Source organism: Phymastichus coffea, unplaced genomic scaffold, assembly GCF_024137745.1.
Source record: "Phymastichus coffea isolate CEN01 unplaced genomic scaffold, Cenicafe_Pcof_1.1 PCOF00133, whole genome shotgun sequence".
Classification (NCBI taxonomy): domain Eukaryota; kingdom Metazoa; phylum Arthropoda; class Insecta; order Hymenoptera; family Eulophidae; genus Phymastichus; species Phymastichus coffea.
Window position 1 is genome coordinate 552,081 of NW_026706944.1, and position 17,944 is coordinate 570,024.

The following is a 17,944-nucleotide window of genomic DNA, read 5'->3' on the forward strand; positions in this document are numbered from 1 at the left end:
GATAGAACTTTGCCCATCTTGGCGTTTTAAAGCTGAACATCCCTGGAAAGCTCCATTCAGAAGTGGACAAACGAAGAATCTACGATGTATTCGGGTCACGATCTGCGAGAGTTGCCGATGGATCGATTATCATTTGGTGCTCTAATTGTTCATACCCTGGATTGTGTAATTGTTTTCACACTCTTGCTATCATGTACCATTTGGAGTTGTTAAATGCGTTCTTTTGAAACAACGCTATAGATAAAATTCTTCCTTTTTTTGTTCGTGCGTTCCTTCTGTTTATAATTATTCATGAGTTCTTGGTTTTCTTCTTCTTTTTTTTTTATCTCGATGTATTAAAGTTATTCGAGTCACGTATTAAGTATCCAAAACCTAGAGAGAAGGTTATTTCATAAATCTTTGAGTGTCGCGTTACGATTTTATTTAAAAGGCGTCACGAAATCAATTCGTGACGTCCGTAATCGAGCTGCCGATGCTTAACCGCCAAGCAGATGTTCCAACCTAGAACGTCAGAAACGAAAGTCGATGTCCCCGAAAAAAAAAGTAAAACACGAAGCGTCTTTCGTGCGCACGTCGACACTGGCAATATAAATACGTACGCTCTCGGGGAGGATACACACGCGTACAAGATGAGCGAGCGCGCGTTAACATTCCGAGCAAACAGATAATTCTCACTCGCGCGAAGGGGTACAAGTTCGCTCAAGGAAAAAAAAAGCGATTGTACGCGAAGGTCGTGACATAAGAATCATAGTCGCTTCGACGACATTTTGGCAATCTAGGTCACTATCGGAATCGGTGCACGATCGCTTGGTGCTTTTCGTTTTGCTTTTGGTTTCGCTTAGCGTGGATCGGCGCGCGAACTTGGGCAAAGTCACGGGGCTTTCCCTTTCCGTGCGCGCATGCACGAGTATGCCCCGCGGAGGAGACGATGTAAAAACTCGACCCTGGCTTACGCACGCGTGTGCAGATCGATTCTCTCGTTTTGATCTCGCGCCGCGCCCCGCCTCGCATAAATAATTCAGCGGCCGTGCGCGCGCGCGCGCGCGCCTGGGTGCCGGGTGCAATTGTGAAACGCGAATACATTCTGTCGGGAGCCGCGGCGCGACGCGCGTGGCCTCTTCCTCGCGCGGCTCTCCGGTACACGTTTTGCGTGCCTAACGCAACATCTCGCACGAACGGCCGATAACAGGCGGCTCGCCGATCAAAATCGTCTATCCGTTGGCGCGAGATCGATTGTGAATTTCGCGATGCGCCAAGTCCGATTGTCAACAATAACAGGAGCGAGCCACGCGCGTGAATGTCAAATCGTTCAATTATTATTCATAGATCGTACGATCCTTGGAACTGACGTGCACACACACTGAAGAGGAAAAATCTCACTTTGTGCTCGTCAAGTTCAACGTAAAGTTCATCAATGGAGCACGGAAAGCCGTTCGGTATGGTTGCACGTAACGTCGCGCGCAATGGCGTAAGGTCTTTGCTCGACAGTAGCACGTGGTGCAATGAATGTAAGGGGGAGGGGGAGTGAGAAAATGCCGTACCGCTGGCTATACTCTCCTCTCTCTCTCTCTCTCTCTCTCTCTCTCTCTCTCTCTCTCTCTCTCTCTCTCTCTCTCTCTCTCTCTCTCTCTCTCTCTCTCTCTCTCTCTCTCTCTCTCTCTCTCTCTCTCTAAGCACGAGCACGTGCTTCGACTAAACTCGCGTGTTAAACCTTGACGAGATCTTATTAATAATAAGGATCAATTTTGCGTTTTTTCTTCTTCGGAAACTCGTTGGCCTACAAAAAAAAATTTTTAAAAAACTAAGGAAAAGAAAAGAAAAGAAAAAGATTCCGCGACACTATGCTTCCGTTGTAGTGTCGCTGTCAAGCGCAGTGAAATGGTACGAACGATGAGTGGGGGAGCGGCGATAACGAGAGAATGCGGTAAGAGGAGTTTGTTGCCAATTTATTACATATTTTGCGAGAGTTATAATTATATGTTCGCTTGTAGCTTTAGGCATCGCCGTATTTTTCGTAAAGCATTCTAGTCGGACAGTGCAATATAATAAAATAGATTTTCCTTCGGTAGACAGTGCAGCGCGTAATAATTTCATGTCATTAACCGCAGAAATGAACGACTGCAAGTGCCTGCGCGTGCACATGCTGTTGTTGCCGCGCGTAGCATTGAAATTAATACGCGCCTTTTTTTCTTTTTTTTTTTTTTTTTTCAGGCGTTATTCCACGTCTGAACGCACGACACAAATGATCTAGAAGAGAAGAGCATTGCATAAGAGCGAGAAACCTCGAGTGTCCATAAAAAAACGAAAAAAAAAAAAAGGAGAAGAAAAAATTGGCAATTTCCTTTTTGAAAAGTTCGCGTGGCTCGGCCATCTGTCAGACGGCGAAAAAGGAGCATCCGGGACGCACCGCACGCGCGCGCGGGAGAGAGAGAATGCGCGCATATTTTCTTGCGCAACGAGCGCACGAGTATCCGATTATACGGCAAGAGAACGACGCCGCGCCGGTGTGTGGAGGAAGTGGTGGAGAGATACATACGCACAGCGTGTGCGAGCACCCACATGCAAGATCCCTACCGGTTTTCGCCTCTTTTACCTAAGTGCAACCTTTTTTTTTCTTTTCTGATTCGAGTAGAGAGAGAGAGAGAGAGAGAGAGAGAGAGAGAGAGAGAGTGAGTGTCGATCGTGGGTGGCAAGTGTTGCCGATCGACGAGAGATGCCTGATTATCGCGACTGCGCGCGTGTTTGTTCGATAGATATTTTTGCGTACTCTCCTGGCTAACTTTCTATTCGACGCGAGCTTTCCGCTTTATTGTCCGAATTTTTAGTTACAAAGAGCACGCAAAGAGATTTACGAAGACAACGAGCGCCGATCGAATTTGAATGCTCGGAAAAGAGAAACAATCCGCGCCAGAGGAGGAGAAAAAGGAAGTGCAGGCGTGGTGCGGATGAACAAGTGTGCGAGAGGCATCGGTAGTGAAAGGCTACTTTGCGCCGGCGAGAAGGGCGACACTCGATATCCAGTCATCGGGCGCGGTAGCGCGTCGAACGGCAGGGCCTTTTCCGCTTCCGAGCGCAAGTGGCGGTGGCGCGATCGCGGGCTTAGCTTGAAATCTCAGCTGTGCGTCACCCGACGTCCCGCGGCGCGAGCACGAAACAAAGTGTCCGTCCACCCACGAAATATGCGCGCCACCGTAGAGCTGCCCCTGCACGTTCGACATTACGCCCGCTGCGCGGAAGGAAAGCAAACGAGCAGCTCGCTTTCGCGTTATATCCCTTGCTAATTCGTCCTCAGACGGCGACGAGCGAGAGGGGCGAGCGATGCGTCCTTGCGAAAGAGAGAGAAAGAGAGAGAGAGAGAGAGAGAAAAAATTTATGTACAATGCTTAACAAGAGCTCGCGCGCGTTTCTCACGCTATGAGGTTTTCTCGCTCGGTCTCTCGTTAAAAGTTACCCCTGCAGGTTTTTCGAGGGCCTCCGCTGCATAAAAAGAAAGAAGAAAGTTCTCGACGAGAGAACCATTATGTCCGTTCTTCTCGTCGTCGCAGGGAACAGCACGGCGTAAGTTTCGTCGTCGGCGAGCGCGCTGACTTGAAAGAACACAAGTTTTCAATGAAACGTTTTGTGCGCGTACACAGACGTGTACGTTTTTTTCTGTTAGTTTTGTTTTGTTTGTTTGTTTGTTTTTTTTTTTTTTTTTTTTTTTTAAGGGTGAAAAGGATGTGCCGCGCGTATGTCTTTTTCATACCTTTGTAGTGTTAATTGCATTTTACATCATTACGATGTGACTGTACAGGCGGTCTAACTTATAGGCTTGTAATTTCTTTTTTTTTTTTTTTAATTTGACTATGCAGCTATTTCGAGATTTGTAAAATTTAATTCAAGACCAAATTATGTTATCACTAAAATCTTTTACATAAGAATTTTTTAATTCTTATAAATAGCATTTTCCAACAAACGTTGTCGCGCACACTTGGCAAGTGATAAGATCTTCAATAAATATGCTGTAATAATGAAAACCGGCGATCCTCAATCAATAACGAACTTCCAGCTCCGAAACTGAAAATAACCTAATTATCTCTCAAGACACACGCTAACAACCTGCTGCTGTCGCGTCGCAATCGACAGGCTGCATGTGAGGAGGTGCAGCCTTCGGCGCATCCGGGCAGGAGAAAAAGCGGGTGCACATGGCAGACAAAATAAATATATGAAGAAGAAAAAAGGAAGGAGAAGAAGAAAGAGAGAGAGAGAGAGAGAGAGAGAGAGAGAGAGAGAGAGAGCCGCCCGTAAACATCTGCTAGGCGGGCACACGTATATCGCAGTGGCGCTCAACGTATTGTCAGAGAGAGAGAGAGAGAGAGAGAGAGAGAGAGAGAGAGAGAGAGAGAGAATTTTTCACCAACGTTTTGTCAACTGGATTCGTAAAGCAACTAAATCACGCGCGTTACATTTATAAATGGCAAGCGATTAGCTGAGTATAGATATCCAGAAACGACATCGCGGTCGAATGTCGTCGCCTCCGGTTCGATGCTGCTTTTTAAATCGTCGCGTGCCATCGGCAGCATCTAAAACTGATGGCCTTCTCCTTGCCGCGCTCTTTCATTCGGAACGTGAAATTGTTGACTTACGATACTGCGCTGCGAGACCGAATTACAGTGACTCACCTGCAACAGAGAAGAAAAAGAGAATGATCAGCGATTGAGCAAAGCGGCAGAAAATTAATGAAAGCCCGATGACACTAAGAAGAGCGTGCGCGAGCGCATTCTCCGAGATTCTACATGGGCGGATGGACGGAGAAGGGCCCTAAAAGGAAAACGGGCAGCTGGCGCACGGCAGGCAGGCGCAGGCCCCCTTACAATGTATATACTTCGACAAAAGGCCCTGCCGATTTGGCTCCCTCATCGTCTCTCTTTCACGACCAATGCTGCTGCCGCCGCCACCGCCGCTGCTGCTGCTACTACATTAGAGCAAGAGAGGATCGATAAGCCTGGTACGATGTGTGTTTCTCGTCATCCTCCATAAACGCGTTTCTTTTGATCTGGGATAATTCTGTCGGAATCTTACTTTGTTTTCGTCAATTATGTGGGTTATTAGGCTGGAAAACTGGTTTTCCGTTCGAAGCGATTGTTTGGTATAGGAGAACAGTCGGATTTCTGTTTGGAGGATTCGGACTGCCGAAGAAAATAACGAAACTCAAAACGCGCCGCCCGAAGAAATATTTTCAAATCGTCCTAAAACAATAAAATCCAAGGCCATCATTCGTTACTAATCCGTACGGCGTGTTTACTTTCAGTAGCAGCGATGTATTGTGTTATCGAACGACAAATTCGATTTTTTGTTCCTCTCTCTTTCACACAAGCAGTTGTTGGGCCCAAACGGAAGGGCACAATCTTGCGGTCACCTGGGTACCGCAAATTGGCGGAAGTTTTTGCATCGGAGGATGAAAAGGGAGTAGCGAAGGAAAAGAAGGAGAAAAAAAGACTGACTTTGTTGCGTCCATTCCGTTTTTCCATTCAGCCAGTGAGAACCGGCGGTTTCTTTTCGACAAGGGTTCTGCTGTCTTTTCGTATTTTTTTTTTTTTTTGCTTTTCGATGGCAACTCGCGGTGGTATGTTATTAATACCGTTGAGAGTTTCTTGGAAAGGTTGCAAATACACCACAAACGTTGACAATGAAACATCCTAAACGAAAAAGATTTCGACCACAATACGACGAACAAGTGATTTCTTAACTTTGATTAACGCTCTTCTCGATATACACACAAAACAAGCGAGCTATAATAATTCGACAAACGAGATCGAGAGGCATCCCACTCCTCACTCTTCACTCTAATTCGCTTTGCAATACGTCGAGCCGTTGGCATTTGTTCCGAAGGCGTAACAACTCGTCGGTTTCTTATCTCATTGCGCAAATAAACGACTACTGCAGCCAAAATAAACGTGAAATGTATTGTAATTTCGAAATTTCCCCGAACTCACCCCGATAATTAAAAAAGTAAGGTGGAGCAGAAAAGGAAAATCCGTCCAGAGCAGCTCAGCAAGATAGCAACGCTTCTGCTGGCAAAGTATGTATAACGTTCACACGGCAACGTCGTGCGCGCGCGAGCGACCGAGAAAACAAGAGCACAGCGAGTATATATACAAGAGAGAGAGAGAGAGAACACACGGCACGAGGGGCATCCGTTTTGTCCGCGCTCGTACGCTGAAAAAGATTCCTTAGCTGGGAATCTGCTCTCGTAAAGAAAACGATCGTAACAGTGTCGAGTCGCGTACGAAAAGTACGTGCTATACCAGTCAATTACCCCATTCTTTTTTTCTTATATTTACATTAAGTCATACATGCATTGATTGATTCGCGCGCGCGCGCACGCGTATATGTAGGGTTCAGCGCCCTTGTGACTCAGCAGCCAAAGGGCGCTTGTGTGGGCTTTACGTGCCCAGGGGCTGACGCCTGTAAGTACACGTCGGTATTACGTCAAACTCGATTGAGTCATGTGTCTGTTGTGTCATCGATTTTTAGACTGCACAACGCGAGACGATCATTTATTTCCGATCACGTGGCGCTCGGTGCACGAACGAGCAGGGGAAAACCTTATTGGTCTTGATGATGAATAGATTAGGGAAACTGTTTACCAGTGAATGAATACGTAGTTTCGTAAATTATATTTTGATAGCAATCATTCCCATTGAAGAAAAAGTGGATTACGTCGTTGGCCATTCGTTCAAACTATTACAAATTCGGTGTTAATACGAAAAGGAATCAAAGAACTCATTTCCCTCTCAGTCTCTCTCGCGCGCGCCCAGTATATAAAACTGGTTCTACGCTGGCTCCTCCGCTGCATCAGAAAGCCCTTGAACACGTTAAGATAGAAAGAAAAAAAATGGACGAAATCAATCGCGCCAAGGAAGCTTAAGCGCGAGAGTCTATAGAGAGAGAGAGAGAGAGAGAGAGAGAAAGAGATGAGGTCGAGCGGAAGTAGTGCCAAGCAACGCCGGCTGAATATATTCGACTACGTAACTCGCTTTACTCTATGCGTACGTTGACACCGTTAGAAGAGCCTCGAGAGAGTGAACGCGCGCGCCTCTAACGACGACATTACACTCCCGCGCAACCAACCAACGCACACACAACACACAACACTCAATTCCTTCGTTTCCTTTTCTTTATTTTTTCGCGTGCTATCGCTTCTTCAAACATCAATGTTTACCTTGTTGCCCAGTATATGATAAAACCGACGAGGGACACTACGACTACTTGCTGAAGCTCACTTCGACAGCGATTTTTATTCCACTAAATTTGTCACGTGGAGCTTTCAAATGTCGCGTAATTGTTTCATGTTATTTGTACCTGCATGCTAAAAATAGCACATTCGTGGAGTTGTTCGAGGTTTTTGATCGAGTGTTTCTCAAATTCAATCGCGTGTGTTTAAGCCACTATAATCCTCGAAATATAGACATACGAAAAAATTTACGACGTTTACTTAATTTTTTAATCCGGAAATAGATAAACTAACACGTAACGCAAATTTCCGACTTGCCGGTATATTATTTTAAATAGCAAGTTAAGTTTGCTCGAATTATATGACTTACACATTCATTAGGCACTATTAGCGTTTGATTATTGCGCTTGATCTTTGATTCTTCTGAAAAACTAAACTGTATAGGTTCACGAACAGTCACAGCGGTCCGCAAAACAACTGAGCAAATTCTTGTGTAAATACGAGTGTTTAGAACGTCATAAACTTAATGTGAACACAGGCTTATGCTTGTCAGCCTAAAGGGACCGAACACCATTAAAAAATGTGAAGAGGGCCAAATGCAAATTGAAAGGGCTCCAAAGATTTTGGAGTAGGCGAAGTAGACCAGTGAAATAACGAGAAGAGGCGTGCGCAGCCGGTAGTAGTTAGACGACGAAGGTGTGCGCGCGCGTTCGCGAAGGGGTCAACGATCCTCTCTCTCTCTCTCTCTCTCTCTCTCTCTTTCTCTCGCGAAGTTCATCGGGGCAAAGTGCCTATGTGTGTGTTCACTCCGAACTTTGAAATCTGTAAAAAGCGAACGCAACTAAAAGTGTCGATAGATGCCCCACTAAAAATTCAAGCCTTGGAGCTCTTGAGTGTCGAAAAATTTAGAAAGGTCGTGGATTGGTCAACGGCGCTTTCTTTTTTTCCTTTTTCGCTCATGACACAGGTGGTAATCGAGGGTAACAACCGATTAGGAAAACTCCCAATGCTTTCAGATAAAAATAGACAGAAAGAGTATAACTCTCCGGGAACCTTCGTCATTTTCTCAATGGCAAAAGGACCCTTGGTCCGTTTTCTGCTCTCTTGGCTCTCGAGGAGGATTTCATCTCTCGCAGCATGTCGCGAAGTTTCCAAAATATCGAATGTCACTGTTAACATAACAATGCGCGCGCGAGCGCTATGCTTGCCCTATAACGACTCATAAATATTTATCGTTCAACAGCAGTGAATCTTCTTTTCTCTTTCTCTCCAGAAGTCGCCGGAGTCGTGCGGGGTTTCCGCTCATTTTCCGTGCGCGAAAAATTAATTCCGTCCATGAACGACTGGCCTTCGCTGTGCGTATACGTACTTACTTACGTACACGCTTATATGTACATCTGCCCATTTCACACCGTCGCAACATTCGCTTTCATAACATTCAAAGCACCTGCTCTGTTGTTTTTTTTCGCGGGACAGATGGTCGTTCGCGCGATGCGAAAAAAGCCGACAAATTTATAGACCTGCGAATTGGAAATTAACGTTTTCTAATATGATTCGTGTACATACTACGATCTCGAGTACATTTGAATGAGATAATTTTCGTTAGACCGAGTGTATAAATTGAAATGATGCCATTAGCTAAAGTCACATGTGCGTGGATATAGGGTTTGTGTGCGCGTGCGCGCGCTGCACGAAACTCAGGAATTCCTTTTTATCGGAATAACACTTTAATGATGTACTAATTGGAATTCATTTTTATTCCTTGAATAAGGAAACTCGAATTGAGCGGCGAACAATATAAATATATAGGTTATAGAAACTAGCTTGAACGTGCACTCGTGTTTCGACGAATCGATTGTAAACAGCGAAGATGTAAGTAATACTAACACAATGAGAGATCATAACTTGGAACGCGCTCGTTTGCAACGAAAAGGTTAGAAATCTGGCGTCGCGTTTTTCCAGAACAGCCAAGAGTGAGTTCAAGGACGAGCTCAGGTGCGAGAACCTCCCACGGTTGTTCACCTCGTATATGCTATAGGTACAATACGCGCGCGCTCATGCTGCTGTGGCTCGCTGCCGATATATAAATAACGCGGTTGCGTACAGCAAAGAAAGACGAAAGATACACGTGTGTTAGTTCGCCCGCGCGAGTATGATGATGATGACACCCACCTTGTCTGCCGACAATCTCAGCCACGTGCTCGCTGCTCGGCACCGGCACACACTCGGTCATGTTCTGGCTCTTCTTCGATCTGGCCTCCTCGAACACGCTACTTGGTGAGCTTTGTAGTCCATCGTTATCCGGGACAACACCATTCGTTACGACAGGCCCGGTGACACCGGTTGGTGGATTACCATTGGCGCTGCCATTTTCGAGGCCAAGCATCGAAAGCTCGAAAGCTAACTGAAGCGCGCGTTGCTCCTCGAGGGAGCCGGTGGCTGCGGCTCCGCTCGCCGCACGCTCCACTTCCGTGAACAAGCTAGTCGGCATTGTTCTTTTCGTTTACGCGCACTTTGTTTGTGGTGAGATTTGTAATGGATGCTGTATGTGTGTGACGATTACGATGAATATGTGTCCCACTTGTATTTTCCGTTTTTTCGACAATAAACTTGTTATTCCCAGCTTCGGCGCCGACTACGGCGGCGATGTTGCACTGACGTCGACAACGGCGTCGACGAGCTGCTGATTGATGCTCGAAGGTGATGACTACTTGGAGCACGCCTGATCTGTCGTCGTTTAAGCAGCTCCTCGTACAGCACCACGAGTATGAGAATTAGCAGTATAATAGTGTCTGCTCGACGAGACTCAGCGAGTTCGGTAGAAATACGTAAGGGTTTATACACGTCCTTTGTCTTTTTGAGCGAATGTGTTTGAATCTGTCTCGATAAAAACGGCAGTGTCGTTGAAAAAAACGCGTGACAACCCTTCTCACACGTCGTCTCGCTTGCTCGGTTCGACAGTGCCACTGCGACTGACGGCCGGTGCGCGAGCTCAGACGACATGTGCCGCCGGACGCCGGCAATGCTAAGCTCCCATTCGTCGAGCGCTCGGATCACGTGGCCTCCTTTACCCACCAGCCTCCCCTCGTACGCCGGAATACTGCCGCGGAGTCGCGCAGGCGGAGGAGAGATGGAAACGAAGAGAAATATATATAGAGAGAAAGAGAAGGAGAGAGAGAGAGAGTGAGTGAGCGAGTGAGAGAGGAGACACGCGGAGAGAGGAGAAGGATGACGCGTCGGGTGACCGGTCATAGAATGTTTCAACGATGCAAAAGGGATGTTGATCCCGAGCTGTGTCTGCGCCTGTGTGCTTCGTGTTAGTATGAATCATGAATGATTTTTTTATTTTTTTTTCCATGCTTTAATTCTCCTTTCCCGCGGGCCTTTATGCAAGACGTTACTGCGTTCGGTAATTTTTAACGCTTGCAAGAAATACTTTTCGCGTGAATCACACGATTGTTAAATATATTACCTTTTTTTTCGTCGGGTGATTAAATTCTATTGCGTAAATTGGAAACCAATGGGATTTCCCAATTTGAAATCAATCCTTCAATGTTCATAATGATATTCCTACCGTGAGAGAATCCACTTTTTGACAAAAGTTTGACAGTTGTAAATTTGAAAATCGTCACTTGCAAAAGAAACTGGCCTATTTTCGACACTAAAAATTCATATCTAGAAATGACCTTTCCTCGTATCTAAAGTATTAAAATGTAAATAACGACCGTGACTTTATTGGAGTAGCCTCGGCAGTAACTATAGCGTTATACTCTGTTGCTTTCGCAATACACTAAATCTCGAGAAAAAAAAAAATCACGCATAATAATTGTGTCGTAAACACTTGCTCTTTGCCGCTTTGATCGTCGAGCGCGGTAAATACCGAAATTTAACAGTAAAATCCGCGCGGAGAGAGAAAAGTTAGACTCGCGTGGTTTTAATGCGCGCGCTATAAAATCATAAAACGCGGGAAATTCAGCGGCGGATTAATCCCTCGGCGAGCAAGAGCACGCGCGCATAGGCCAGAGAGAGAGAGAGAGAGAGAGAGAGAAAATCAATAACGTATCCGGAATGAAAACACACCGAAGTCATCGAGTGTGTACGCGCAGCTGGAAGGGTAAAACATAATGCTTCCCCTCCAGCGGCGTTGGCTGCCGCTGCGCCCGGTGGTGACCTGTCACGATACGATCGTATCCCTCTCTTCTAGCAGCATCCGTCGAGAGTTGCAGCAATGTATTAGTTCTCGCTCTCTCGCAGTATTCCCATGCTCGTATTTTCGTCTTTTCCTCTCTGTCTGTCTGCCTCTCTCGCTCGCACCAAATGTATATCGCGCAGTCGCCGTGCCATCTCTCCGCTCTTTTACTTCTACCCCGATGGCTACGGTGGGCTGTATATGCTCGATGTCTTTTCGATTCTCTGGTCGCGGATGGATTTTTCCGATGTAATGCATCGCGCGCTCCGTGTCCGTCTTATTAACTATTTAATTGGGTTAATCGACAGGCAGGAAACGCATCGCGGACGAGATTAACGCGCACAGTGCATAGGAAAGCCGATTTGCCGGATGAGATTGAAAGGGAGCATTTTAGAAGAGAGTTTACGATCATCCGCAGCACCTTATCCAATCCGTAACGCTCACTTTACCGACAGCAGTGATGTTCGAATGATAACGTAAAGCTTCATTTTCCAACGATTCTGAACCTCTTGTCGTTGGAAAACCCGACTCGTGATCACGATCGACCGAAAGAAACGGGCCGAGATGAGCGTCGTGGACGAAACGCGGATAAGCTAATTTCCATACGCGCGCCTCTGAAACGATACTATGGCGCCTGTGAAATGCACGGCGAACGCGTGGCACACGCCGGGACTTCCGCGCGGGCGAGCTGCGTGTATATTCGTATCATAATGGTACGATAACATCGCGGCTTACTCGCTCCCCGATGGGAAAGGCCGCGCTCGAAAATCGCGATAATGGCGAGCTCTGCGATGATGATGATCACGATACCTCTTTTGCGGGAGATGCATTTGCGTAATTTAATTGCAGCTAATGGATTTTATTTTTAAAGTCGTAAATAGATATATGGAAATGTCGCGAGCTTTTAGGAATTTCTACTCGAAAGGGTATGGTACTAGTTTTCGAATATTAATATCGAACAACATGGGAATATTATAATTTTTTAAATATGAAGCATCTAAATAAACCTCATAGTTCTTTTGAAAATTTGGGAAAAACCGTGAATCAATTTTTATATTATAAGACCTATAAATCTCTTAAATTGTATGACTCAACGATATTTGTTTCGCCTGAACTCTTCGAAAATATGTGCACCTGTAAGCACGCATAACATTTGCAAATATCAAGAGCGAGTAATATAACATATGAGTTCGTATTAAGCGATACTCTTCATTAGGCTCGTTTTATCATAAATCACAATCCATGTCATTTATCTAATACTTTAAGGACTGCAAGATCATAAATAAATACATATTTCTGCAAAGATTCAAATCGATTGATTATCTGATTTTGAAGATACAAATGATTCATTAGTTTGCTCTTATACACAATATGTATAAGGCGAGGCATGAAAATAAAGGACTTTTCCGCAACATTCTTAATCAAGATGTCATTCTTTTTAACAACTAAACGATACTAGACACAGCTATTTTATTATGACCATATATTTTTGTTCAAAGTTTGCAATCTAGTTCCGGTGCAATAACTATTAGAATGGTCCAATTTGAAAATTTTATTGTAGTATTGTCGGTCATTGGTAACTGAACGTTTCTATTTTTACTGCTATGATTTATTGATCAGTTATTATGATGAAATGCAGTTTAAATATTTTGTATTACATTTTAATGTTTGTGCCTCGTATAATTGTATTTTTTAATTTAATATATACTATATAATGTGATATAACCGCCTTAAAGTTTGGATTAGAATCGCATGAAACGTAGAGTTCAGATTCATTCGTCACCGCTAGATGTAAGGCAATCGTATCGAAGTATTGTCTCGCAATCGAAATAGATGAATAGAATAAATAAATAGTCGGACGAGGTACGCGATGTTTGCCAGTTTTTATTTGCTTGGATAGAGATTGTTCTTGATCTCTATCCACGGACTCCTGGGGCTTATGATCTCGTGGATTGCATTTGGATTCACGAGAAGTCGCCCCAGGTTCGAGTATAAAGTTTCGGCTTTGTACCCGATGTCATCTATGATGATAGTCCGCAAAATAACGATTCCAAAAATTAATTTTCAAAATACTGCTATGATTTATTGATTAGTTATCATGATGAATTGCAGTTTAAATATTTTCTATTAAATTTCAATGTTTGTGCCTCGTATAATTGTAATTTTTTAATTTAACATATACTATATAATGTAATATAACCGCCTTAAAGTTTGGATTAGAATCGCATGAAACGTAGTAGAGTTCAGATTCATTCGTCACCGCTAGATGTAAGGCAATCGTATCGAAGTATTGTCTCGCAATCGAAATAGATGAATAGAATAAATAAATAGTCGAACGAGGTACGCGATATTTACCAGTTTGAATTTGCTTGGGTAGAGATTGTTCTTGATCTCTATCCACGGACACCTGGGGCTTATGATCTCGTGGATTGCATTTGGATTCACGAGAGGTCGCCCCAGGTTCGAGTATAAAGTTTCGGCTTTGTACCCGATGTCATCTATGATGATAGTCCGCAAAATAACGATTCCAAAAATTAATTTTCAAAATACTGCTATGATTTGTTGATCAGTCATCATAATGAATTGCAGTTTAAATATTTTCTATTACATTTCAATGTTTGTGCCTCGTATAATTGTAATTTTTTAATTTAACATATACTATATAATGTGATATAACCACCTTAAAGTTTGGATTAGAATCGCATGAAACGTAGAGTTCAGATTCATTCGTTACCGCTAGGTGTAAGCCAATCGTATCGAAGTATTGTCTCGCAATCGAAATAGATGAATAGAATAAATAAATAGTCGGACGAGGTACGCGATGTTTGCCAGTTTTTATTTGCTTGGATAGAGATTGTTCTTGATCTCTATCCACGGACTCCTGGGGCTTATGATCTCGTGGATTGCATTTGGATTCACGAGAAGTCGCCCCAGGTTCGAGTATAAAGTTTCGGCTTTGTACCCGATGTCATCTATGATGATAGTCCGCAAAATAACGATTCCAAAAATTAATTTTCAAAATACTGCTATGATTTATTGATTAGTTATCATGATGAATTGCAGTTTAAATATTTTCTATTAAATTTCAATGTTTGTGCCTCGTATAATTGTAATTTTTTAATTTAACATATACTATATAATGTAATATAACCGCCTTAAAGTTTGGATTAGAATCGCATGAAACGTAGTAGAGTTCAGATTCATTCGTCACCGCTAGATGTAAGGCAATCGTATCGAAGTATTGTCTCGCAATCGAAATAGATGAATAGAATAAATAAATAGTCGAACGAGGTACGCGATATTTACCAGTTTGAATTTGCTTGGGTAGAGATTGTTCTTGATCTCTATCCACGGACACCTGGGGCTTATGATCTCGTGGATTGCATTTGGATTCACGAGAGGTCGCCCCAGGTTCGAGTATAAAGTTTCGGCTTTGTACCCGATGTCATCTATGATGATAGTCCGCAAAATAACGATTCCAAAAATTAATTTTCAAAATACTGCTATGATTTGTTGATCAGTCATCATAATGAATTGCAGTTTAAATATTTTCTATTACATTTCAATGTTTGTGCCTCGTATAATTGTAATTTTTTAATTTAACATATACTATATAATGTGATATAACCACCTTAAAGTTTGGATTAGAATCGCATGAAACGTAGAGTTCAGATTCATTCGTTACCGCTAGGTGTAAGCCAATCGTATCGAAGTATTGTCTCGCAATCGAAATAGATGAATAGAATAAATAAATAGTCGGACGATATACGCGATGTTTGCCAGTTTGAATTTGCTTGGGTAGAGATTGTTCTTGATCTCTATCCACGGACACCTGGGGCTTATGATCTCGTGGATTGCATTTGGATTCACGAGAGGTCGCCCCAGGTTCGAGTATAAAGTTTCGGCTTTGTACCCGATGTCATCTATGATGATAGTCCGCAAAATAATGATTCCAAAAATTAATTTTCGAAATACTGTTTTCAAAATTTGCTAAGAGTTTTGAGAAAAATCTTCATTCGATAAAATGTGTTATTTGATTTCAAATAATTGTGTAATTGATATCATAAGCTTTTACAGATAAATCGTGTATACACTTGATTCATTATTTTAAATTATTATTTTTAAAAAATGGAGAAATGCCCCTTATCAATTTCTGCATTTTGAGACCGAAACGTCTTAAATTTTGTCATTTAACGATGTATCTTCACCTGGCCTCTTTTCGTAAATACACGTACTTGTAAGCAATTGATGTATGCTGAAAAATTCGCTAATTAAATTTTTATGAAATTTCTTTATTCGATAAAATATTTCATTCGATGGTAAATTTTTTCATGGAAAAATTTTAAAAATTTCAAACGATTATCGATAGAATATTTTTAGACATTATCGAAAAAAAAAAATATTGTACATAAATAATAGTTTTCAGATAAATTTGTATAAAAATTCACTCGTAAAACAAATAAACCACCGTCTATCTTTTTTTCACGTTTTTTTGGCCCACTTAAAAATGCCTTTTTTCTTAAGATACAATTGATCTCTTATGCACTTTGCCTGGTCTTCTTTTTTTCGCAGGTTTACTTTCATCCAAAGCTGCATCGAACGGTGAAATATTTACTAAAGACTCTTCCTCGAGGATTTTAGCTCTAAGCCTGAAAAGGATTGACGGTACTCTGAAGATTGGACGTCTACGAAAGAGAACATTCTACATAGCATTTCGGGATTATGCACACCGTTGATTGTCGATTTAAAAACTTTGGCATATTTCTACTCGAATAGGCTGAATTAAGAAGCAAGCAAATAAAGAAGTTGCAGTAACTTGTCAAACCTTGTATGTTTCAAAATTACTTCAAGTTGATGATAAAAATGTTCATTTGAATATATTTTTCACAGTTTACAAATAATTATGTCAAAATCAACAATATCTTTAAAATCGTTTTATGTTTAATTCCAAATAGATAGCATGTTTATGAACAACTACGCGAAAAATTCTTATTTCGGGTATGCAACAAATTTAAGAGTTTTTTTCAGTTTTTTTCAGTTTTTTTCATTGTAATCGTAATTATTTATAATTACAAGGATCAGTTTTTTGTACCTACATCCTTTAGATACAAGTAATAACGCTTATCGGTTGTCATATAATTTCTACGGAGAACTTCTCGTTACAACTATACAATCCTGTAGAATGTAGATCCCCATGGAGAAATCATCAATTCTCCAATAATTATCGGTACATTGGCATCGTCAATTATGACAGTAAACGCGACGTAAAGTGACAACTATATAGATGGAAGTGGGTCTAAAGCAGCGAGATCGAGCGGATTAATTGAGTGATGTAAGTACGTGCGAATAGCATGAAAATAGATAGTAAAGTGACGCGCATCTTGCCACGTACGACCCAAGCTTTCCCGCGCGCGCACGAGAGAGAGAAAGAGAGAGAGAGGGAGAGAGAGGGAGAGAGAGAGAGAGAACGGCTGACTTTGTTGTTCGATCAGCCCTCGTCATGTACCAATATGTAGGTATAAGTGCCACGCACGCAGCTAGCTGTCTGGGGAATTATCCACTATCTCTCCGAATCCGTTCAGTTAATTGAGCGTCAGCTGACGTGCCATTAACATGTCTGCACAGCGAGAGATCGAAAAAGCAGGTTTTTCACCAGACGCGGTTGTCGGTCTTAAGAAAAAAATCATTGCCAATGTTCAAACTGTTTAATCCTGCATTTAAGAAAAAAACAAGTTTCAATAAGATCGAGGAAAACGAACGTGGCCGTATTTCCGAAAATCGGCATAGCATTATCGGACAATCGTCATCCTCACCGGGGAATCCAAATACTCTGAGGATGCATATAAAGTTCAGAGAGAAGCGCACGCGAATCAAAGTTTGAAATTGCAATAAGCCGTGGACAAAAGGTTCGTCGAAACTGCGCGCAGCTTTTCGCGACACGCGCTCACACATTCAAGCTAGAGTAGTTACTAATGCAACTTCTTTCTGCGTGTTATTAATGTCTGAAAGAACTACGCCGTGGCATTCAGAGCCTAAAGGGCTAGTGCCGTAAATAACTCGAGGCGCGATAAATTGTACTTTCCGAAGAGTCGGCATCGATAAATCATCGACGTGCGCTCTCGCTTATTTAATTGTTCGCCGTCGAGAGAAAGAGGAGAAAAAAATACGGCGCTTCATAGGTCGCGTCCACATATACATAGTTATACCGAATTGGAGATGGTCCTTTATTTTCTTATTAAACCTTCATCGCAGTCGATTGATTGCCGCGGGTAACATTATGCAGTCGTTTGAATTCATAAAGAGGGTATAATGTATCATAGTTATACCGATCCAGTGTGTATGTGTCGAGTCATGATAGCGCTATCATGCATATACATGAGGGATTTCCAATGATATTGTTCCGAGATAGAATTTAACGCTAGCGTAACATGTCCGTCACTGCATTATTGCGGTGTATTGCCGCGTATGCATAATTTATTTTACTTGGACGACATGTGTTTCGTGGCCGCTGAGAGAAGCGACGGATATTTAAATTTCAA

General features: G+C 42.7%; 1 protein-coding gene across 1 annotated transcript in view; it reads right to left on the reverse strand.

Annotated features, from left to right (window-relative positions):
- The window catches only part of LOC131671694 (RNA-binding protein MEX3B), a 38,380-nt gene extending 28,211 nt beyond the window's left edge, over nt 1-10,169 (reverse strand). Inside the window, exon 1 of the mRNA XM_058948312.1 lies at nt 9,389-10,169. Within this exon, the coding sequence (XP_058804295.1) occupies nt 9,389-9,707 (319 nt within the window). The 5' untranslated portion in view covers nt 9,708-10,169. The remainder of the gene's footprint in view (nt 1-9,388) is intronic.
- Nucleotides 10,170-17,944: the final 7,775 nt, after the last annotated feature.